This window comes from Eulemur rufifrons, chromosome 8, assembly GCF_041146395.1.
Source record: "Eulemur rufifrons isolate Redbay chromosome 8, OSU_ERuf_1, whole genome shotgun sequence".
Lineage (NCBI taxonomy): Eukaryota > Metazoa > Chordata > Mammalia > Primates > Lemuridae > Eulemur > Eulemur rufifrons.
The window spans coordinates 85,744,639-85,769,144 of NC_090990.1; the positions used below are offsets into that span (position 1 = coordinate 85,744,639).

Below are 24,506 nucleotides of genomic sequence, written 5' to 3' on the forward strand. Positions count from 1 at the left end.
GTACAGTTTAGAATTATTCATTTTACCAGAGATTATAAACTAATTCAGCTTAGTTTATTCATTCTGACTAAACCTGTTACTTTACATTTTGGGGTGTTGTATGTGGAATTACAATAAAAGTTACTCTGTTTATATTTATTATAATAAGTATTCTGTTTATATTTATGATAAATAAATTTTTAATAAAGGTAATCATGATTATCATATGTTGGTGAAATAAAAACGTCCTGCCAACAAAAAAACTCCTCCATACCAGTATAGACTTAGAAAGCATGATTTATTTTTAAGTGTGCATGTCATCTTACACGCATGTGGGTAGTCCTGAAGAGACTGGGCAGAATTTCACGGTTAAGTAGAAGAAAGAATAATTAAAATTTCTTTTATCTTTTTGAGAGACAAATGGATGCTTCTTGTGATAGTCTTCCGTGTACATCCTGGGAGACTCTTAAGTTGTAATTTAGGAAGTATGTATTTCCAATTCCAAGTGTTGGAAGGCTCATGATTTCTCATTGTAAAATCTGGAGACTAGGTTTATCAAATTCTAACCAAAGTGTTGGGCTTATGTTTCTAAGGAGACACACTAAGAGAAAGGGAAGGCCAGCTACATCTCCTTTATTAAACAAAGAAAATTTCATTTTATTTATCCTTACACACATACATATAAAATGAAAACATCTTAGAGAATTTATTTAACTCATTAATTAATGGAGAACCAGTAAGATATTACAGCCAACCAAAATGAGGATTTGATGTAGAGATTTATGTCCTTTATCTGACAATTCATTTGTACCACCATAAATAGAAATCATTTACATAGCTATGTACAGAAAACATTTGCCTTGCCATTATCTTCTGTATGGTGAGAGTTGTAAACTAGCTTAGTCAAAGACATATAAAGGCATACACTTGTATGTTATCAGATAATACTCAGAGACTCCAGCATTCCATTGAAATGATGTTCAGTAATCTCTTTTGCCCGTTTCAAAAATCTTTTACAATTTTACGCTACACTGTATCCAGAAGCTAATTTATTCATTTGTAAGCATTGCTCACTGAAATATAAATTTATCTCATATGTTTTTATTTGTTCCATTTAGGGTTACTGTCCCCCTTTAAGATGAATGGTTTTTTCTTTTCTTTTTTTTTAAAGATGGTCCTGAGTTTGTTAGGAGAATTTCTTGGGGGATGAGGAAGGGTAGAAGGTAAGGAGGAGGATTGTTTCAGTCATAATCTAGGTCTAGGCTGGAAAACAGAAACCATACTAGGCTTTTCAGACGGAAGGGTTTTAATGCAGATAATTGGTTTACGGTGTTAGGAGGCTGAGAGAGCAGAAAGGGAACATTGAAGTTACCAAAGTAGTAGGAAGCAGCTATGACCTTTAGGACTATAGAAATAAGATGGAAGAAGTACTGTTACCAGAATCTAGGAACTCAGAGGAGGTTTGAGGAACTGGTGCAGGTACTTGTGAAGAGGGCTGCATACCTGGTTGCTTAGACTTCTGAGGAAACTCAGAACAGCTAGGGTTTAGAAGTAACTGTTAGCGGGTGGGGACACTGGTTAGCTCTCACTTCTGAAGAGACTTCTAGACCTCAGAGCTGGTGGGGGAGAACTATATGATTAGTGCTGGTACTTCTTAGAGGGCCTGGCTAGTATTAGTATTTCTCGGGAATTATGGTATACCTGGTGCTGGGAATCCAACTCCTTTCTTTTTTCTCTCTTCCAATTTGCACAGGACTGTTATTCTCTGGCAGAACCTAATGTGGAAGCCAGCTGGCAAGGGAGTTTGGATATGTATTAATAGTTTGTGGATTCTTAGTCCTTGCATCATTGAATAGAATACAGAAGGGAGGGCTTATAACTGAGAGAGAGTAGGTAAATAATTATGGGGAAACAGCTGGTCCTAATTCTCATTCACCTGTTTATCTGGGCCAATTGATAAATTCTTAACATCCAGGCTTTTTAGATAGATTTATTTATTAGGGGTACTGGCAAATTAAGGAAAAAAAACTGGTGTCAACAGCTTGTCCTTCTAATCTCCTTCATCTTTGGTCCGAAGACATACTTTCATAGTCCAACCGTATGGATATGATAGACAGCTGTGGATATAAAGGTAGCATTTGTGTTGATGCTACAGCTTGGCTTTTACTGTTATGTGTTTCTTCCCTCTCTCCTTCAAGTTATTTGCTAGGGGGAGGCTGAGGAATTTATATGGACCTCAACAAATCATATACATAAGCAACATGTGTTCTGCAGCAGCTTACCTCTGTGGCCAGGATTTCTTTTCCCCTGATTCTCTGGTCAAGAACAGGAGCATACTCTTCCATGTTAGCTACTTTAGAAAACAAGGGCTCCCTTCTAATTGGATCTGTTCCTACTGAGAATTAGGTGCTTACTTTTTACTGGCCCAACACATTCTTTCTTTCTGGTATAGCAAAATATAGCAACATTTAAAATGAATACCTTATACCTGAATTTAAATTAATCACCAATGAAACTTTAAGATAGTCTATATACATGTATTGTGGAAACTAATTTTCTTTGGGTAAAATGTTTCTTCTTATGTGTGATTTACTCTCAGTGTCAAAAGAATTTCAATTTGATAAGACCTATGAAAAGAGAGTGTGATTTAGTGGGAAAAATACATTATGCTAGAACTCAGAACTGGATTAGAGTCCATTTGTAGTGCTAATTTGGTATGTAGCTTGGACAAGTCATTTAACTTTTTTCTGTTTTTCAAGTGAAGCTTCTATGCACTTGCTCATGCATGCACATTTTCTCTGTGTCTCAGAAATGGAATATCTTTTACAGAGATTTTTTTGTTTTTGTTTTACCTTGCCCATGGATTATGAAAATATCTGAATTTTTATTATGTTCTTTTATGCTTTGCGATTTCATCACCAATACTGAAGAATTTACACTAACAGTCTGGGCTGTTCCATTTAAGGGAATACGTACAAACAACACCCTGTCTTGATTCTTAGATAAAATTCAGTTAGCAAGTCCACATGCTTATTGGGAGAAGTGGAAAGGTGAGAAAGGTTGAGAAGGGAAGTAGAGACAGACATTGTCTTTTTTCCAGTCAAGATTTTTCTTATTTTAAATTATTTTTCAAAAAAAAATTATTTTTTGATGACATTTTATACATAGAAGTTAATATTATAAAACTCTAATTAAAACAAAATTTAATTTAGAAAACAATCTTATGATTTTTTTGCACTTGAATGCCTGTATTTCAATATATTAAAAATTTATGGCATATTATATTAGAAAACAAGTCTCAAATCAGTGATCTGAGCTTCAAGTGTCTATTTTAAGATACCAGAAAAAAAGAGTAAATTAAACCCAAAGCAAGCAGAAGCAAGGAAATAATAATATGAGAACAGAAATAAGTGAAATTGAGAAAGACAAGAGAAAAAATCAAACTGATGCTGATTTTTTATAAAGATTAATAAATTTGATAAACATTTAACTAGACTGATCAAGTAAACGGGGAGGGAAGACGCAAGTTACAAGAATCAAAAAGGCTACATCCCTACAGATTACTACAGACATTACAAGGATAATAAAAGAATATAATAAACAACTCACTGCCTATAAATTTAGAAGCTTAGTGAAATGGACAAATTCCTTGAAAGACAGAAATTGCCAAAGCTCACTCAAAATAGAATAAATAACCTGAATAGTTCTATATATTTTAACAAAATTGAATTCATAGTTAAAAACTTTTCAACAGAGAAAACTTGAGGCCAAATTGGCAGATTCTATCAAACATTTAAAAAAGAAATAATATAAATTTTACACAAACTTTCTTTCCAGCTAATTTTATGATACTAGCATATGCTGATATCAAAGCCAGATAAAAAATTACAATAAAGAAAACTGCAGACCAGTGTCTCTCATGAATATAGACCCAAAAATTCTCAAAATCCTAGCATATCAAATGCAACTATATATAAAAGGATAATGTAGTTATGAGTGTGTGGGGTTTGTTCTGGGAATGCAAGGCTGGTTCAGCATTTGAAAATAAGTCAGTGTAATCCACCATATCAACTTGCTAAATTAGAAGAAAAGCCATATAATTATCTCAATGGATTCAGAAAATCCATCTGACAAAATTCAGCATTCATTCATGATAAAAACTCTCAGCAACCTAGGAATACAGGGGAGCTTTCTCAACCTGATATAAGGTACTTATGAAAAACCTATAACTAACACCTAATTTAAGAGTGAAAGACTTAACTTTGGAAATAAGGCAGGGATGTCTATTCTCACCACTCTGACTCAGCTTGGTCCTGGAGGTCCTAGCTAGTGTAGTAGGCAAGACAAATAAAATACAAACAAGATTGGAAAGTGAAGTATAAAACTGTCTCTATTTATGGAGAAATGTTTGTCTCTGCAGAAAATCCCAAGGAATCTAAAAAAAAAACAAACAAAATCCTCCTAGAACTAATAAATGGGTTTTACAGGGTTGAAAGATACTAAGTCAGTATGTGCATGTCAGTCTTATTTCTATATACTAGCAATGAAAAATTGGAAATAGAAATTTGAAAACAAAAGTGCTGGGAAAAAATGAAATACTTAGGTAGAAATCTAACAAACTGTATGTTAAATCTGTACTTTGAAACACTAGAAAACGATAACAAAAGAAATAAAAAAAACCTAAATACGTAGAGATGTATACTATGTATACTATGCTCATGGAATGAAAGACTCAATGTTGTTAATATCTCGATTCTTCTCAAGCTAATCTGTAGAATTAGTACAATTTCAATAAAAATTCGAGCAGAATTTTTTGTAGCAATCAACTAGCTGATTCTAAAATTTATATAGAAAAACAAGGTAGCTAGAATAGCCAAAACAGTTTTGAAAGTGAAGAACAAAGTTGAAAGATATACTACCTGATTTCCACAGTAATCAAGAAAAAATTGATACAAAGATAGACACATAGATCAATGGCACAGAATAGAGAGAGTTTAGATATAGAGCCACACAGTCTAAACAGACATTTTCCAAAGAAGATATACAAATGGCCAACCAGCACATTAAAAGATTCTGGTTAACACATTATATTACTAGCCATCAGGGAAATGCAAATCAAAATTATAGTGACATACCACTTCACACCCATTAGGATGGCTATAATCAAAAAGACAGATAATAACAAGTGTTAGTAAGAATGTGTAGAAATGGGAAGCATAGCATAGCAACTGCAGCTGTCATGTGTTATAGGTAGAAGTGCAAAATGGTGCAGCCATTTTGGGAAATAGTGCGGTATTTTCTTATAAATAAAGTATAACACACTTGTCATACCTCCCAGCAATTCCAATTCCGCTCTTGTGTATTTACCCAAGTGAAATAAAAAAACTATACATGAATGTTTCTGACAGCTTTGTTCATAATTGCCCAAAACAGAAAACAACCCATATGTCCTTCTCTACAGTAAATGGGTCAACCAACTGTGGTATATCCATTGAATGGAACACTACTCAGCAATGAAAAGAGTGGATTACTAATACACGCAACAACATGATAGATCTGAAATGCATTATGTTAAGGGAAATATGCCAAGTGCAGGTGGCTTAATACTGTATTATTTCATTTATAGGGAATTCTAGAAAGGCCAAAACTATCATGATAGAAAGCATATTAGTGATTGCTGGGGGTGTTGGGCTAGTATTGACTACAAGAGGACATAGGGGATTTTGGGGAGGGGGAGGAGACAGGGAGGTAATAGAACTGTACTATATCTTGGTTATAGTGATGGTCACACACCTATATACATTTGTCAAAACTCATAGAACTATATACTAAAAATACGAATTTTAGTCTGCATAAATTATGCCTTAAATGGCAACCCCCAAAACCCAAACAAACAAACAAACTGACCCCCCCCCCCAAACCCCAGAGTATTACCTGGGCATTGTAGTTGCTGAAGCACAGAATGCTACTACTCAAGTTAAAAGACAAAAAGAAAAGAAAGAAAAAAAAACAAGAAAAAAGAATGAAATTTATGTCTTATGCATTGATTTGCTATTTGAAATGTGTCTTTTTCTCCTCTCAGGGCAGCTCCTTAATTATCCCTTGCATACTCACTGCTGTCTCTTTATTTTGATTTGTAGTATTGTAGGAAACTTTGTCTTAACTAATTTTTCTATTCTTATCCTTCACAGTTATACCAAATGCATATGACCTTTTTAAAGCTAGTATTGTTTTACAGACATTTGTTATAGTACCTGAATATAGTAGGTGTTCAATACATATTTATTGACTGTACTTAATGAAATGTTTCCAACCATTACACATTTTTGTCTATTAAATTCTATCAACATTTTACAGATCTACATTTTGGTAGTTGATTATTTTTGTCTTATGTAATTTTTTAATAAGTTGTTATATTCCCTGTTAGATTGTAAGTAGATTCATTTCCCTTATATCTGACTCTATTTGGACCTTGAGACAGTTAGTTTATTTTGTGTTTTGGTCATGACCTGTCACGATGAGGTGTTTTGACTTAAACATTTAAAAAGCATCATTCTGGATGCTTAAGTGACAAATAAATTATAAGGGAGAAAATATGGAAGCAGGCAGAATAGTTAGAGTGCTATTACAAATAATCCAGGGGATAGATGATGTTATCTTGCACCAGGCTGGTAGCAAAAGGTGACATGTGATCAGGTTTTTGGTATATTTTGAGAGAGAGCTGATAGAATTTGCTTATGTTTCCTGTGTGGCCTGAGAAAAAGAAGTAACTGACCACTGATGTCAAAGTTTTTGGCTTGGGCTACTAGAAGAATTGCCATTTAATCAGATATGAAAGATAGGGCAGGAAGAGCAGGTTTGGAGGATAAAATAAAAATTTTGGAGATGTTAAGATGCCTTTTAGATACCCAAGTTAAGTGTCCATTAGTCATTTACACGTTAGTTTGAGTTCAAAGGAAAGATAGGGAAAGAAATGTGAGCTTGGGAGCCATCAGTGTATAGATGGTTTTTAAAGCTGTTAGAATGGAATGGGTGAGATTACTTAGGGAGTGAGTATAGACAGAGAAGTCATCCAGAAACTGAGCCCTTGGCCACTCCAGTGTTTGGGGGTTGGAAATCTGAGGAGGATCATGCAAAACAGTCTAAGAAAGCCAACAAGTGAGGTAAGAGGAGAATCAAGATAGAAATCAAGTGAACCAAGTCTATCAAGGAGGGAGTGATCAAATGCTGATAGTCAAGTCAGATTAAGTGTGAGAATTCCATTGGGTTCAGCAAATTGGATATCACTGATGACTTTGAGAACAGTTTTAGTGGAGAGGGGAATGAAAGCCCACTGGGACCATGTCTAAGAGGAAGAGAAATCAGCAGGTATGGCTAGCTCTTTGGAGTAATTTTGCTATAAAGGAATGATAAGAAATGGGGACACATTAGGTAGTGGATATGGGTTGAGAGGGTTTTATTAAAAATTAACAAGGGCCATATGGGATGCTTGTATTTTGCTAGAAAGGACCTGGTAGAGAGAGAAAATTTGATAATGCCAGAGGAAGAGGACACAGTTGCAGGGGGAGTTGATGAATAGGCAGAAGATATGGATTTGTTGACTAATGGAGGGGTTGTACTTAGGAACATAGCTTATTGTAAAGGAGGAGAGGTGAGGCATGGCTACAAAGGTAATAAATGACATTTAAGGGAACTTACCATGTGCCAGGTGCTATTCTAAGCACTCTCCATGTGTTAAATAATTTAGTCATTACAACAACTCTCTGAGGTAGGTACTAATGTTATCTTCATTTTAGAGGTGATAAAACTGAGGCACAGCTATGTTAGGTAGCTAGTGTAAAAACACACAACAAATAAAAATACGCAGCAAATAGGTAACTTGCTCACAGTCCTGCAGCCCATAAGTAATTTGCCCATGATCACATAGCAGGGAAATAAGAGAGCCAGTATTTGAATCTAGATGATCTCTGGCTCAAGAGCTAGGTCTTTTTTGACCATATGGGCAGGCTGCCATTTATATAAATATATGTAGGTTGAGTGGATTAATAAAATGTGGTATATGTATACCATGGAGTACTACTCAGTTATAAGAAACAATGGTGATATAGCACCTCTTGTATTTTCCTGGATAGAGCTGGAACCCATTCTACTAAGTGAAGTATCCCAAGAATGGAAAAATAAGCACCACATGTACTCACCATCAGATTGGTTTCACTGATCATCACCTAAGAGCACATTTAGGAATAACATTAATCGGGTGTCGGGCAGATGTTGTGGGGGAGGGCATGGGTGTATACATACATGAGTGCAATGCGTACTGTCTAGGGGATGGACACTCTTGAAGCTCTGATTCGGGGGGGGGAGGGGGGACCAGGGGAATATACATAACCTAAACTTTTGTACCCCCATAATATGCTGAAATAAAAAAATAAAAAATAAAAAAAAATATGTAGGTTGCTGGATTAGTTTTCATGGGTGCATGTAGAAGTTCTAGTAAGAGAGTGAATGGACTAGGGAAATTGATACCCTTACCCAAGCAGTGCTTGAAGCTTCTTGTCATGGGATCAAAGAGAGATTATGAGAATGGCAGTATAGTGGAGAGGAAAACAAAATATTTTGATGACTAAATAAATGACCAAATAGAGATCTTCATTCTATTTATAAAGTGCAGGGTTTATTGTTTGGTTTAATATACATTTATGAAACATCATTTCAGTCTATAAGAGATAGTTAACAACAGTCCCTACCTTTGAGGTTTTTAATCAAGGTGGGTGGGAATGCATATTCATAACAGATCATTTAACAAAGTAATTGAAACACTAAGGCTGTTTCAGATCTCTTGACCGTTTTGGTTTTTTTTTTTTTTTCTGTTAAATGATAAATCACTTGATTCATTCAGCCAACTTTTAAAATTTTAATCATGTACATTCTCTTAGGAACTTTAATAAGCACTGCTCATTTAAAGATGAATAAAAGTTCCTACTCTCAAGGTTTTTTATGTTATAGAGGCATCTAGACCTTTAAACAGATAATTGTGATATAATTGATAAATGCTTCTGTAAGCATTATAGAAAATTCAAATGTATGCAAAAGTAGAAAGAATAATACAATGAAACCTCATGTGCCCAGCACCCAATTTCAGTAATTATCAACGTAAAGGCAATATCCAATAAATATTTTTAAGCTGAGATTGCTAGTGATTTTTCTTATTTTTGTCTTTTAGGAAGGTAATTTTGGAATAGGAAGAAAACTGATTAACAGAAACTAGTTGGTAGGTAATCACATGGGTTCATGAGATCTTCTGTACCAAACTCATGGGCCTTATATGTGGAGAGGAAGCTCCAAATGGAGAGAGACTTCTGAGGTAGAGCTGACAGGGTTCTCAGGTAAAATTCAGCATACATTTTTTTTTTTTAGATATAAAATATTATCTTTCTAAATTATATTTTTATCAATGGATTTCAAGAAATTCATTAAAAGAGACTGAGAGAACTATTAAGAACTAAGGTAATTGATTTTTAGAACTTTAGAAAACTTGCTGGATTTTTTACAGTTAAAATCTTTTTCTTTTATTTGGGTCATCATTACTGTTGTGTCATGACAATTGATATGAAAGGGTAACATTTGTCTAATCAGAGAAGTTTGTATTTTTTTATACAAGGATTGTCAAAAAATTTTAATTGCTCTCAGAATTTCTTTTTTAAACATTAGTCTTTAGATTTATAAATTTTCTAGGCATCAGGAGGTATTTAGGTAGGCATTTATATATAAAGATATTTTTGAGATTGATTTAGGTAAAGCACCTGTTAGGTAGAGCCCTACACTTTGTGCTTTGGGAATTTTTTTTTTTTTTTTTTTTTTTTTTTTTTGAGACAGAGTCTCACTCTGTTGCCCGGGCTAGAGTGAGTGCCGTGGCGTCAGCCTAGCTCACAGCAACCTCAAACTCCTGAGCTCAAGCGATCCTCCTGTCTCAGCCTCCCGAGTAGCTGGGACTACAGGCATGCGCCACCATGCCCGGCTAATTTTTTCTATATATATTTTTAGCTGTCCATATAATTTCTTTCTATTTTTAGTAGAGGTGGGGTCTCGCTCTTGCTCAGGCTGGTCTCGAACTCCTGAGCTCAAACGATCCGCCCACCTCGGCCTCCCAGAGTGCTAGGATTACAGGCGTGAGCCACCGCGCCCGGCCGGGAATTTTTTTTTTTAAAGTAGGAGACAGTCTGTATTCTCAATGAAATTTTAAGTAAAATATTTTTGAAAATATTTTGACCTTATTATTAAACAGCTAGATCAGTCTATAAAAGAAGCAAAATCTTTATATATAAAATCAGAATTCACATACTTAAATATACTCTGAGAAAAATGTAAGGAAAGATATTTAAGACTAATTTGAAATCATTAGAAAAAATAAAGATAATGTGGAAAAGAAAACTAAGAGCAGACTATACAAAAAGTTCAGTAATAGAGGTCTTATTGTAAGAGATTGGAGTTAAGATGTGTTGAAGAAATAACTACATGAACAAAGCAAGTGAACTAAAGGAAGAGAGAGATTGAGAGAGAGCAAAAGAAAACATTTGTGATGGCAGAACTTGTAAAAACCAACTGAAAGGGGGAGCAGGATTTCTTTCACATGTTGAATATATTCATAATGGTAATGATGATGATTTAAATATTATTTAAGAAATTTAAGGAATTGGACAGAATAATTTCTGGATAACTGCCTCTGGTTTTGAAAATGTGTGGAAAACTGTTGAAGAATTTTAAAGACTAGAAAAGGGTAGTGTTGACTGTGAACACTTAGGCATAAAAGTCAACTTTTTTAACAGGAAGATTTTCTAACCAAAAAAAACTAAGTGAACATCTGAGGGAAAAAAATGGGTACTGATTTATTTTATCAAATAGAATAACCCTCAAATTATTCATTCTCTTTTATTACAACAAATTTTTATTATATTCTTCATGGCTATGTTACTTGTCATGCGAGTGGGAAGATGTATTCTTTTTTTTTTTTGAGACAGGGACTCGCTTCTATTACCCAGGCTGGAGTGCAGTGGCACGATCATAGCTCACTGCACCCTCAAACTCCTGGGCTCAACTGATCTCCCTCCTTCTGCCTACTAAGTAGCTGGGACTACAGGTCTACTCTACCATACCTGGATAATTTGTTCATTCTTTGTGGAGACGGGGTCTCGCTTTGTTGCTCAGGCTGATCTCGAGCTCCTGATCTCAAGAAATCCTCCCACTTCAGCCTCCCAAAGTGCTGGGATTACAGGAGGAGCCATCTGCCTGGTCGGATGTCTTTTTCATCAGTGTTCTCTCAGCCTAGTTGAGCATCAGCAAACTGTGAGAAAAACAAAATAAAATCTAAGCTCAGAGGAAATTTGGGAGTTTAAAATCACCAAGCATGAACATACATAGCTTCCCACCTTGTCACATTACTGTTCCATTTTTTTAAACTTAGGAAAAAACCAGCAAAAACACAAGCAAATCAAGACAAAAATATGTACTCTTCATCTTCATAATGACCTTTAACCCCTTTCTTGAAACTTTTCTTAATGAAGGTTGTGTAACTTCTGCATATCTAGTTTAGTTAGGTTATATAACTTCTCGTTACTGGGGATGGAGAAATCTGCAGCCTTTCTTGATGCCGCCCCATCTTTTAATTTTAGTTGTAGTTCTTCCCTTTTCTCAGAAAACTTTTTCACGCATGTTTTCATATCTAATAGCCGCCTACTTCTACCTCTGCTCTGTCAAAATTGCCTTAATTCCATTGGTGACTTCTTAGTGGTCACAGTCACTGACTTTTCTTCTCATCTCTTGATTCTCAGCTGTTTTTTGTTAAAATTGACACCTTCCCTTTGAAATTCTCTCCTCTAGTGGACAGATTTAAAATTAGAAAGAGTTCTTATATGCCTAGTTTCAAGAAAATCCTTTTTGAAGGCAAGGGAAATTAACTAGATGAGCACATGACAGTTTTTGATCCTATTAAAATCAATGAGAATGTTTGCTTCTAAAAAAGGATTCTTGAGCCATCTCTTATTCAGCATCATGGCCGCCCTCAGATCCCTCATGAAGCCCAAGATCATCAAAAAGAGGACCAAGAAGTTTATCCGGCACCAGTCAGACAGATGTGTCAAAATTAAGCGTAACTGGCGGAAACCCAGAGATATTGACAACAGGGTTCGGAGAAGATTCAAGGGCCAGATCTTGATGCCCAACATTGGTTATGGGAGCAACAAGAAAACAAAGCACATGCTGCCCAGTGGTTTCCGCAAGTTCCTGGTCCACAATGTCAAGGAGCTAGAAGTGTTGCTGATGTGCAACAAATCTTACTGTGTGGAGATTGCTCATAATGTTTCCTCCAAGAACCGCAAAGCCATTGTGGAAAGAGCAGCCCAGCTGGCCATCAGAGTCACCAATCCCAATGCCAGGCTGTGCAGTGAAGAAAATGAATGGACAGTGCATGTGCACATTTTATTTATGTTTGAATAAAGCCATAAAAACGGCAATAAATAAATAAATAAATAAAATAAAAAAGCATTCTTTTTTTTTGTTTAGCCTTAGTAATTGACATATTTCATTTCATAAATATATTCATTTATCAGAAATGTATAGAATACTTTCTATGTGCCAGGCACTGTTTTAGGTGATATATAAGTAAAGAAGGCAAAAATTCTTACCCCTGTGGAGTTTATATTCATGCATTAAAAACTAGATAATTGCTGTATAATTAATATATATTTGGTTTATGTTGATTTTTTAAATATTTGTGTTAGGTATCTATCTTATTTCTAGGGCAGAATTCAGCATGTGTCATTAACTAGATGCCTATTTTCAAGTTCCTGATAGCTGCAATTAATGTGTCAAAGCAGTAACTATATGTAGTTATATTTTTATCAGAAACATTGCAAGCAGTGATTATTTTTGCAAATTGCTTTTTTATTTATTTAAGTGTTCCCTGGTCATAGATGTATTTCAGCAGCATTTGGCTTAATATTTATTAGTATTTCTTGAGTAATAGGGTGCCATATATAGTATAATTTCTATACTGTTACCAAGATAACCAATAAAATTAAGGCTGTTAAAGCGGTGTTGTGAGTGACCCACTTCTTTTTAAATGTCATTCTGTAAAGATAAATAGAATAGTGCCTAGGTTTTTAAGAGAGGAGAAAAGACATTTTCATTCTGCCTGGCCAAACAAGTGGCTGAGGGTCAGCTAAAAGCTGAATGTCAATTGAGTCGAATTATATTATGGGAAAATGTTGAGGACTGTTGGCTATTAACCTTAAGGGGTGTGTGTATGTATGCATGTATGGAAAGAGATACTCCGACTTCAAAATCTTAGTTAAGTCATTCTACAAAATAATCTGAACCAACAGAATACTTAATCAAGCTGTTTCTCTTCATTCTGCCTGCAGTGTTAGAATATGTTGTAATAGGATGAGTGGATATTAGGAGGCTATTGCAGAGGTCAAGGGTGGATAAAACTGGTGGCAATTGATATAGAGAGAAGTGCATGGACTTTGGAGAGGTTGGGAAAATAAGATCCATTAGACTTGGTGATGGATTATGGTAATGTCAAAAATAACTCCTAGGTTTCTAGTTTGTATTGATTGTGGTAACAATCACTGCAATGGAATACTCTGGAAAACAACCATGTTTAGGGAGAAGAATATGGGTTCAGACACGGACATGTTGATTTTGAGGTCCTTTTGAGCCTCTGGAGCTCAAAATACATGTGCATAGTTGATCCTGCCTACAGACAAGAGAGTGAAAGAGTTGAATTACTGAGGGCAAGAGTGGAGAGAGAGAACTCAGAACACTTAAGAGGTTAACAGAGGGGAAGAAATCAATGATGGAGTTTGTAAAGGGGTATATGGTGGTAATACTTTATCCCTGAAGCCAAGGGAAACAGAGTGGTCAACAGTGAGAAGATTAAAAATGTCCCTTGAATCTAGTGGCTTGGAGAGAGGTCATAAATCACTTACGTAAACACTTTTCAAGGAGAGTTACAGAAGCCATACTGAACAGAACTGAGGAATGAGTGGGAGGGGAAGAAATAGAGATAGTAAGAGATGGTGATTATATAACAATTCTTGAGAATTTTGATGTGCGTGGTAAGAGAGAGTGTGATAGAGTCATGTGGGGTTGAATACAGGTTTCTTTTACATGGAGTTTTAATTAATTTAATTTATTACAGTTTTAATATGTACAGATACACACTGATGACTTACTGATCTCTATATGACATGTAGCATATACTTTATTTAATTACTTTGAATTTTCCTTATATATTGTACATTGTAGGATTCATAATTCAGAGTATTTTGCATTTAATTTCAGAGGAAATGAGCTTAGTTCTATGCACACTGTTGCATTTAATTAACTCAGTTTTATACACTAAAAGTACAGAAATTTAGCTACCCTTAAGCCATGTATGTTTTTCCTATTAAAAAGTATAATCAGAGCCAAACATTAAATTACAAAAAAGATCCTTTTATGACTGATCCTGGCTCTCTTGTGGCATAATACTCTTTGGCAGTCTCAGACTCAATTGGATAATGAAGAAGGGGCAGCTGGAATGAAGTTCCAGGCATCAAATAATTTACTCAGGTGTCAGTCTTCTCAAGAATAATTAATACTCTCCTTCTACTTGATACATTTTGTGTAACATAATTATATCTATGATGTTTTTCCAAATTAACTAAAATTATATTATAATTTAAATCTAGGAGAGAAATTTAAAGAATTTAAATGACTTTTTTGTGTCTTACATTTATAAAAGTATTTAAGATCATTGTAAATGTTTCTGAGAGCACAGGAAAATAAAAAGGGATTTCTCCTCAATTCTATTACACAGATATTTTGGAATATATTCTTCCATATTCTTTTTCTATGTATGTTTAAAAGCAAGTTTGAGAATTGTATGTATGTATGTGTATTTAAAATAACAGTTTTATATACTATTTTGAAACCTGCTTTTGTCACTTAACAGCGTAACTATATTCTTTAATGGTATCAGAGCATGTTAAATCATATAAGCTCTACCTTTTCTACTTCACTTTGCTTCAAGCCCATCAGTATTGTCCTTAGGTTCTCTAACCCAATAATACAAAAGTTTAGGTAGAAGAGGCTGAAAGAAAGGAGAATGGGTATAAATCTGATAGTTTATTAAAAATAATAATGACATGAGTTTACTTGAACTTGTTTGAGTTATAGATGTTATAGTATTTTTATGAGATAGCCAGATATGACATTATGGGGAAAGTATAGGACATATTTTCAAAGGAAAGTCATGCCAAAACTGGGGTCTGGGCTGGAGGTAGAAGAATGTACATAACCTAGAGAAGTAGGTAGGAGGCCAATTTTAGAAAATAAATATGTAGATTCTGTGACTTTTAAGGTTTAAATTTGAAACCAGAGCCTAGGGTGTTAGGTCAAACTAGATTGCATTGTCAAGATTTGGAGTCCAGATGGTTGCACCAAGGTCAGCTCTAAGAGATCGAAAGTGAGACGCAAATTCTAATAGACAGAAAGTCTGAGCAAAACGGCATAGACCATAACTTTAGGTTTAAGCTAGGCACCAGGAAAAATGAGGAATGGAATTACATTCACAAGTTTGAGAAGTGCAATTCAGTTTCTTGGTCAGATGGGCATAATAGCATACCTACTATGTGATCATTGACATTAGGACAAAAGATGTTTACCTTTGTGCTTATTCTAAACACCCTTGGGAATGGCTAAGGCTGATAAATATATGTTGTTCCCCTAGCAAGCTGGCATCATATAGGTTCTGGTGAATGTAGGAAGGAGTTACTTCTTTCCTTTAGGGGTTTGCAGCTCTAACAAGTCAGGGAGACAAATCCAGAAGTGCAAACAATAATGAACTCTTCTTACTATAAAACCTATATTAGATAATTTCAACCTGGAAGATCCTTGATATTTAAGTTTATGCTGGAGCAGAGAACTCTAAGTTAGGCCATCAAGAGATAGGGCTTCCCAGGGGACTTCTGGGTCAGGTTGTGGCTGTTGCACAAAACTGAAGTATATATATTTCATGTCTCCTATGCTGTGGAACCTGCTTTTGTCACTTGGCCCAATCAGCCTGACCTTAGAGAAGAGGGTATAGTCAAGGTGTGATAGGGCTGTGATCCATTTTCAGCACCCATTCCTGTACACCATTCCCTGCCACATACATCCTTATCCAACTTGGCATACATTCATTCCAGGGGATTCAGATGGTTCTTTCAATGTGTTGCAGTGTTGCCTATTTATAACTAACTCATTAAGTATTATTAATAAGTTTATAGTATGATTAAAGTAAAGGACAGGAAGAAAATACTTTTCTTGGTGGTGGAATAACATGACTCTCTAGTAAAGAAGATGAGATCAAGAAGAAAAGTCAAAGGCATCATTGAACTTACACACTACTGTCGTTTCATACTCCCACCATTTTTCTCTCGACCCGGGCTTATGCTTTTATGTAAACTAACAAATATAGTTCTCACTGCGACAGCAGTTCAGGAGTTGTAAAGGGAGTCTGAATGGTTTATTTTCTTGTTTTTTCAGGCACAGTAACCTTGGTGCACGACCAAAAGGGCTATCCACCCTGGTGAAGAATGGCGTCCCTGAAGCATTGAGGGCAGAGGTTTGGCAGTTATTAGCAGGCTGCCATGACAACCAGGCAATGCTGGATAGATACCGAATTCTCATCACAAAGGTAGGAAGCTCTTTTTGTATTATTTCAAGGGACAACATATTAAATAAATCCTGTTTTTTATAGTGCCCATAAGTCATAATGCTTTGAACTTCTTTTAAAAATATATTGGTGTTGTGCAGTCAATACTTCTGCCTTTCATCCCGAACACTTGTTAGGTAGTGGGAAAGAGTGCATGTAGTCATCTATGAACATGTTATACCTTGGCTTTCATTTTTTCCTTCAAGTGATTTTATAATAACTATTTACCAAATTAGAATATATTTATATTTCAAGTGTTTTCTAACTTTTTAATTAACCTTTTTTATTGTGTATGAGTTATATAGTTATACTCTTACACAGTTACTCTAGTACAATTTTTAAATAAAATTATAATGAAATTAAAAGGCCTTCTGTGCTATGTCATATCACATCTAAATGATGTGGATTGTTGCCCAAATCTTTGTTGTGTCAGGAGCCCTTGGTTCTGCTATAAATTCCTATGATTATGTCCAAAAAGCTGGTTTTAGAGCAGAAGTAAAGATAAGTGTTTGCCTTGATCCTACAGTCTCCTTTTAGGTTTCACCTCCCAATTTCTTAATCTGCTGTAGATCATGCATTTTTAAATAATAGTAATAATATTTTATTTTTTAAAAAATCTCTGTTCATAAATGAGATTTTTGATAATCAAGACTTTGTTCGTCAGAATATTCTGACTTTTAAAACTTTTTATCCCCTGTAATTCCTTCTTCCTTTCTTTCCCTCTTTGCTTCCTTCCCTTCTACAGATATTTTCCGAGTGCCTAGTATATTCAGTCACTGTTAAGTTCAGGTTTTAAAAACAAAACCAAACTTTTACTTTTTTTTTAAGAGTAATGGTCTCTACCGTTATTAGTGAGATATGCAGTATGATCCATTGGTGTGTGTGGGGAAAATGTCTCAAGTTCCATTTGTATTTTTTTAAATACAAGCACAAAAGGATGTTAAGCTACACTAATATTTGCTGTGCCATGGTACTGAGGCCTCACTAGGTCCTTGACTAATGGCCACTTGTTCCAAATGGTGTAGGAGTGGCCTCACTGCACACCGTGGAGTGGAACAACTGTGGGGCCCACACTCATATGCACTTCCAAAATATTACAATTTTCTTGCAGTTTGCATGTGCTAGATAAAGTGAATTTACAAGTTACCTAGTTTTAATTTAACCCTCATAAAATGGATGAGTGGTTTAAAAAGTCTGCTGTCACAAGATGTTGTGTGCCAAGTTATTTTTTTTAAATGAACATTTAATGTGTTCTTTCAAGGAAGAATTAATGTTATAATAATGAATGACAAAGCAACTACTTTTGGAAATAAACTCATGTTATAAAGGACATTTTGAAACATTTGGCAATTTAAACTTCACTGTGTGATTTTGTCACTGAAAACTACATGCATATGTTACTATAAAAACTCTTACATCTTCTCATGTAAAAACCTGGAATCAGAAATTTTAAATATGTTTAAAATTTGTTCAAATAGTTGTAGAGAATTTGGAACTGATTGTTAAAAATATAAAAACACACCACCTTCTGATTTAGTCACGAAAATACCTAGAAGCTGGGCATGATGGTGCATGCCTATAGTTCCACAGCTACTTGGGAGGCCTAGGTGGGAGAATTGCTTGAGGCCAGGAATTCAAGGCTATATTGTGTCTGTGAATAGCACGACATTCTAGCCTGGGCAACATAGCAAGAGCCTGTCTTTAAAAAAAAAGAAAAAGTATACCTAGAGAAATTTGCTAATTTCCTAGCCACATTTCAACAAAATAATTGATGGGTGGGACTGAAAAAATGATGCACTTCTACTTGGGTTTGTGGATCTTTGTGTATCTGGCACTTTTTGGTCATGGTTCAGCAGCCGTTAGCCTTTTCTTTTGGTTCAGTTAATGTTTTCTGTCTTATTAAGGGAATGGCAATATTTCAAGGGTTAGTTAATAAAATGATTCAGCTTGAACAAACAGAGTTGCTTTATAAAAACTCTACCAGAGACCTCAGATTACACAGGGAAGAAGGAATATGAAGTATTTTCAGAAATCTTGTGATTTGGCTACTATGGAAAAATAGCGTATCATTTAAATCTATAGTAGGTGTGTGCTAGTTTAAAAGTTGAAGCCACAAATCACATTCTGAAGCATTCTTTTCAGGGTGTCAAACACAACTAAACAGCAGGCTGGATATAGCCTACAAATATGCCTTGTGTAGCCATCAGTACATCGAAGAATAGTACACTTCTGGCTCAAACTTGTATTAATACTTCCTGTTTTGCCATGGGTTTACTAATCTATTACTTATTCTTTTTTACACGTTTTCTTATAATACCTTTTTGGCCCTCAAATATATTTGATTTTGTGACTTTGTTATACCACCATGTCAGCCATTGCTTCAGAGGAGGGAGCTACCATAGTGTGTTTGTAATTGATTAATATCTACTTCCCCAGCAGACTCTAGAGTCCAGGGGAGCAAAGACAACAACTGTTTTGCTCTTTGTGGGATAACCTGTGCCTAGCATAGGGCCTGGCATATGAATGTAGATGATCAATAAAATTTATTTTGTGTCTCACCGAAGAGGGATATAAGGTCATCTGTTGACTTATTTGTATAGTCATTTATTTATTCTTTCTTTCTTTTTTCCTTTCCATAAATTATAGCTTTTCACTGTATTAGATCCTGGATAAAGCTGGTAAAGTATGAAGCAATGTAGTTTTTGCAAGAAATCCATCCATCTCATTGGGGAGAGCTACACGTAGTGGGTTAATTTGGGCAGCAGTTCCTGGTAAACTGGCCTTTGTTGTTTTTGCCAGAGAGTAGGTAGGAGCCCCTAAGAATTACTGACCTAGAGAGTTTTCCAATGGTAGTGGGGCATGTAGATTGAGTCACCCTGAATAATGGTAGGTCAAGGCTAGAGAGTAATATTGAATAGAGAAGGGGGCTGGGATTACAGTGTGGAATAATCTTACTCTATAGTCTTATGACTATAGAAAATATAGCTCTACATGTTTTTTTGACTAGTAGGAAATGACTACAGGGACCAAGGGATGAAGAACTGTGGATTAGATTCAAGTGACAATGAATAGATCAGGAGCTGTAGACCAACCAAAAACCTCGATTTGGAGCCAAGGACCAAGCAGGACTAGTAAGAAGAGCTATTATGTCTATATCTATGAGAATTATGTTGAATCTACTGCCAGCATCAGAAGGAGTTTTCAGGCACAACTTGGTAAAAGTGGTAGTAGCTCTACTTTAGGAGAAAATGCTGGTGCTCCTTATGGAGGGAGACCCTGGGTTCAGTTCTCAAACTCTGTTCCTTACTAGCTCGAGACCTTGGGAAAGCTCCTTAACTATCTCAGTCTCAATTTCCTCTTTTGTAAATGGGCATAATATTATGTGTGTTACAGGTTTGTTGTGAGAATTCAATACGATAATTCATGTAAAGCTCTCTGTGTATGCCTAAGAGATGGTAAGCACTCACTTGTGATACGAAATGAGGAAAATTATAAAGCAGTATATGCTTAAACGTTAAATAAGTGACACAGAGAGAAGTACTGTAGGAATGAGATTACTGTGGGCTCTTGAGTTCTGTGGAGGTTTCAGGACATCCATCTGAGAAATGGGGGGAAAGAAAGAAAACAAGATTTATATAAACACACTGTTATCTACTTGTACCACTAATCCATTCTTTAATTTATCAAATAGTATCTCCTTTGTGTCAGACACCATGTTAAGCACTAGAGATATAAAGAAAAGTAACACTTATGCCTTATCCCTGAGGAGTTTGCAGTCCAGTGGGGGAGGCAGTCGGAAAGCAGAGAAATGATGAGAACATGATTAAGTGCTGTGGCACAGGTAAAAGCAAAGTCACAAGCAACTCAGAGACTGGATCAGCCAGTTATGCCTAGGAGCAAAGAATGGCGGCAAGTGTTTAGGCTGAGACAATGCTGTATATAAAGAAACAGTTGCGAAAGGTTCCTCATGGTCAGGGGATGTGGGAAGTTGAGAATGAGCCATGGGAGCACTCCAAACTGTACAGTCTATGTGAGCAAGGATGGTGTCTGAGTTTTGCTCACTGCTATAACCTTAGTACTCACCACTAGGACTGTCCTCTAGCAGATGCTAGATAGACACTTGCTGAAGGAATTAATGAGGTTATGTGGTGGGCATTATGTCCTGTGCTTTCATATGCCCTCTCCATGTAAGCCTCACAACTTCAGTGCTGATATTCCCATTTTTACCATTGAGAACATAGGACATGCAGAGAGCCTGAGGCACATAGTTACTAAATAATGGCATTAATATTTGAACCCACGAAGTAGAGAACTCTTACAACTGAAATGGAAGGGATAGGTCATTCCTACTTTTTGTCTTTTAAAAGATCCTTTAGAAGGAAAACTTTTTCTCTATGTTTTCCTGATCAATAGTAAGAGTAATAAAGAACAGGTTGGAGAAATAAAAGCAGTACTATCCTACCTCTTTTCTATACTTTCTACTATTCTTTGTGTACAAATTAAAATGTTTAATTTAGAAACTACTCTGTTTCTGTCAGGAAATGTGTATGAACCTTCCAAGTTGATCAGTAATAGAAACAGTTCTAAAGCAGCTAACTTCAAGACATCTCTTTTAAGATGAGTCTTTCCATTGTTTATTTTAAAGTAGACTTGAGCCTTCAACCATTGTTTGCTACTGCATGATTTAAACCATTGAGGCTTAAGACACCACTGCTGCTGACTTAGACCACATATTTCTGAAATCTTAGGTCCTTTTTATTGCTTCCCATTGAGACTTCTTGTTATTCCTATTAAAGTAGCATTCTTCATAATTTTTGAGGTGATCTGAAAGGAGGAGAGAAGTATTATGATGACCCTGTTACTCCTATAGATACAAGCAAACAGAATTTAGAGCTTCTGAAATGAGAATTCAATCTTACTTGGCTGGCTTGAGGACCCCTGGAAACCCACATTCACATTTTCACATATTCTCAGCTATTTGACATGGCAGAAATTGTTTCAGTAATTACATAATATGTGGTGTAGCTTACCTATCAGGACTGCTGATTATTTACATAATGTAGAAAATATTATAGTTTTATATTCTTTTGTAGAAGTATAAGTATCTTCTTTGTAACATTCATACTTTATACTTTGTTAAAATCAAAAACAATAGCACACTTTTAATTGATAAGCTTTCAGAAATAACGTCATTGTGAGCCATTTTGCCCTGCCACTTGAATTCTTCTTTTTTCTCAAAACGAATCTTCTCTTCCAAGAGTGTGTATATGTGTATTTATACGTGTATGTGTGTGTATACCATTTCTTTTTTTTTTGTTTGTTTTTTTAGAGACGAGGTCTTGCTATGTTGCCAAGTGAAGTGCAATGGCTATTCATAGGTGTGATTATAGCACACTGTAGTCTTTTCTTCTTAAAGGATTTAAGATCTAGTGTTGGATAGACCTGGATTTGACTCTCACCTCTCCCATGTATTAATTTATGATCTTAGAGCATTGTCTCAACTTTGTAAGCCTCAGTTTCATCATTTGCAAAGCAGCATGGTAGTAGTATCAACTGGGCTTATGTGCATTAAATAGAATGCTGAAGTGCTTGGCATATAGGAACTACTCAAGATTAGGTTCTGCTATCTTTATCAATATCCTATTATGTCATGAACCATAGTAATAGTAATCATAATGGTAATAATGGGTATTGGTGTCAGTATATGTTTCTACTTTAATAAGTGTGATAGACAAGTTCTAGTCACATAATTTTTACAAGAGCACATGATATGAATAATAGCTGATGAAACTGAAGTATGAAGTGTCAGATTGGTATTTTTCTGGTTTTTGTTTTCTTTTTGATTGGTGAATATTATGGAGTATTTGAATTATAAAACCTGACTTTATAGTGACTATAAGAATTATTATTTTAGTGATATGCAAGTTCAAGTATATCATAAAGTCAAATGATATTCTCTAAAAACTACTCCTAAAGACTGATAAGACCGCAAAGCAGGTATTAATCTCGTTCACTTATTAATTCACTCATTCAGTAACTCTTGATTGATCATCATTTATGGGCCAGATGCTTTATGGTTTCTAGGGCTGTGTAGATGAAAAGGGTTCATACCTTTGAGGAGTCCAGTCTATGGAAAGCCAGGCTTATGCATGGATAGATCAAGTATATTATGATAAAAGTTATAATAAGTGCCTTAATCAAGTGTGAGAAATGCAGAAGAGGTAGTTAAAGCTCTGCTTGGATGAGCCAGGGAAGACTTCACAGAGGACCGGACATCTGAGTTGGGACTTGACAAATATATCTGAGCAGGATAAGGGAAGGGATGCAGTATAAGGAGTGGCTTATATGATAATTCAGCTGCCATTAACAAATTATCTTGGGTTATCCAAGGAGCCTTTGAGAGTGAAATTGTTGCGCTTCTTCCTTCCCCAAGTCTCATCCCAGTTGGCCAGCTACATCCACTATTCATGCATTAGTGCTTATCTCTTTGTTAAAGAGGAAGGACTTAATATAAGTTTGTTCCTGTTAGAACCAATATCTATCAGGATACCCTCAGAAAATATGCATCATATCAAAATGATATGACAAGAGAATATTTAATTGGTCATCTAGGGTTGATGTAATGGAATTTTAACCAATTATATTACAATGTCTATTCAATAAATGCTTAAGTACCTATTGTATACCAGATATTATGCTAGGATGGTAATGCATACTAATTTTTAAAATCAGTTAACTGAAAAAAATCATTGATTGGACAAAGTAAAACAGGATACACTTGTAAAGCAGAAGCACAATTTTATTTACTACAGAAATTATTTGCTAAAACCTATAAAAGAGAGCAAAAAGGGCAATAATTGCAAATATTACTTGGGAGTTGCTGCCAGAAATCCTTTTTGGATGGCCTGTTTTAAGATTCTGCAAGTTCTCTGCTTTCTTGAGTATTGTATGGACAGATAAAGTTTCACTGTTTATTCCTGTCACATTATTGGTACCCCTCAGAGTAAAGCCTGTCTTTTTTCTGTTATCTAGTAAATTATTATAGCAGATGGCTTTTAATAAAATAGCTAAAGAAACATTTTTACTGTAGTTTAGTGGAATGCATTATAATTATAATACTGGAAATTCTAAAGAGGAACCGTTTAAATTGGTATTTTTCTTATGATTGAATAATATTTAGTAAATATTTAATTGAAAAGTTAAATTATGGTATCAGTTATATAGTTTTTATTTGATAAGTTTTCACAACTAAATTAAACTCTACATGTCATTTGGCCAGGTACATGTTTGCTTTTTCTTTACGTGGTTTACTTTTTAAAAACTTAATGCAGTTTGTTAGTCAAATAGCACTCAACACTAGATTTCATTGAGAGTTGGAACGTTGCTTAATTGCATGGCTGCTCTTTTCTCTGTCATCGCCTTGTCTAGTTGTAGGCAATGAGCTTTTTGATAGAATGAGGTTATTTCAGCTGGGTCTGTAGCATTGGTATTTATAAAAACCATAGGCTTTTGTACCAGTACATTACTGATATAGCCATAAAATTTATAAAAATTTCCTTAGAAATTTATAGTTCTTTAAGATTTACTAACCAAAAAATTAAAGTGGACAAGGAGAATAATGAGCACTCATTGTGTTGTTATATAAATGCCTTGAACATGTAGATACTGGAAGGTCTTTGTTAAAGGAAACTAAGAATGAATAACAGAGATTCTTTAAGAAAATATAGCCTTTTCCCCCCTTTTCTTACATAATTATGCCTTTGCTTATTATTTTTTTACAGGAGAATTT

General features: G+C 35.2%; 2 protein-coding genes across 2 annotated transcripts in view; both read left to right on the plus strand.

Moving 5' to 3' along the window:
- The window catches only part of RABGAP1L (RAB GTPase activating protein 1 like), a 654,847-nt gene that overhangs the window by 204,758 nt on the left and 425,583 nt on the right, over positions 1 to 24,506 (plus strand). Inside the window, exon 14 of the mRNA XM_069480240.1 lies at positions 16,549 to 16,699. Coding sequence (XP_069336341.1) covers positions 16,549 to 16,699 — 151 coding nt within the window. The remainder of the gene's footprint in view (positions 1 to 16,548; positions 16,700 to 24,506) is intronic.
- On the plus strand, positions 12,014 to 12,471 carry LOC138389091 (large ribosomal subunit protein eL32-like). The gene has a single exon (XM_069477254.1). The coding sequence runs from the start codon at positions 12,028 to 12,030 to the stop codon at positions 12,469 to 12,471; it is 444 nt and encodes a 147-aa protein (XP_069333355.1). The 5' UTR covers positions 12,014 to 12,027.

What these genes read in the sequence shown, in the direction of transcription:
- LOC138389091 (XM_069477254.1), top strand. Translation starts at nt 12,028, where the DNA reads ATGGCCGCCCTCAGATCCCTCATGAAGCCCAAGATCATCAAAAAGAGG.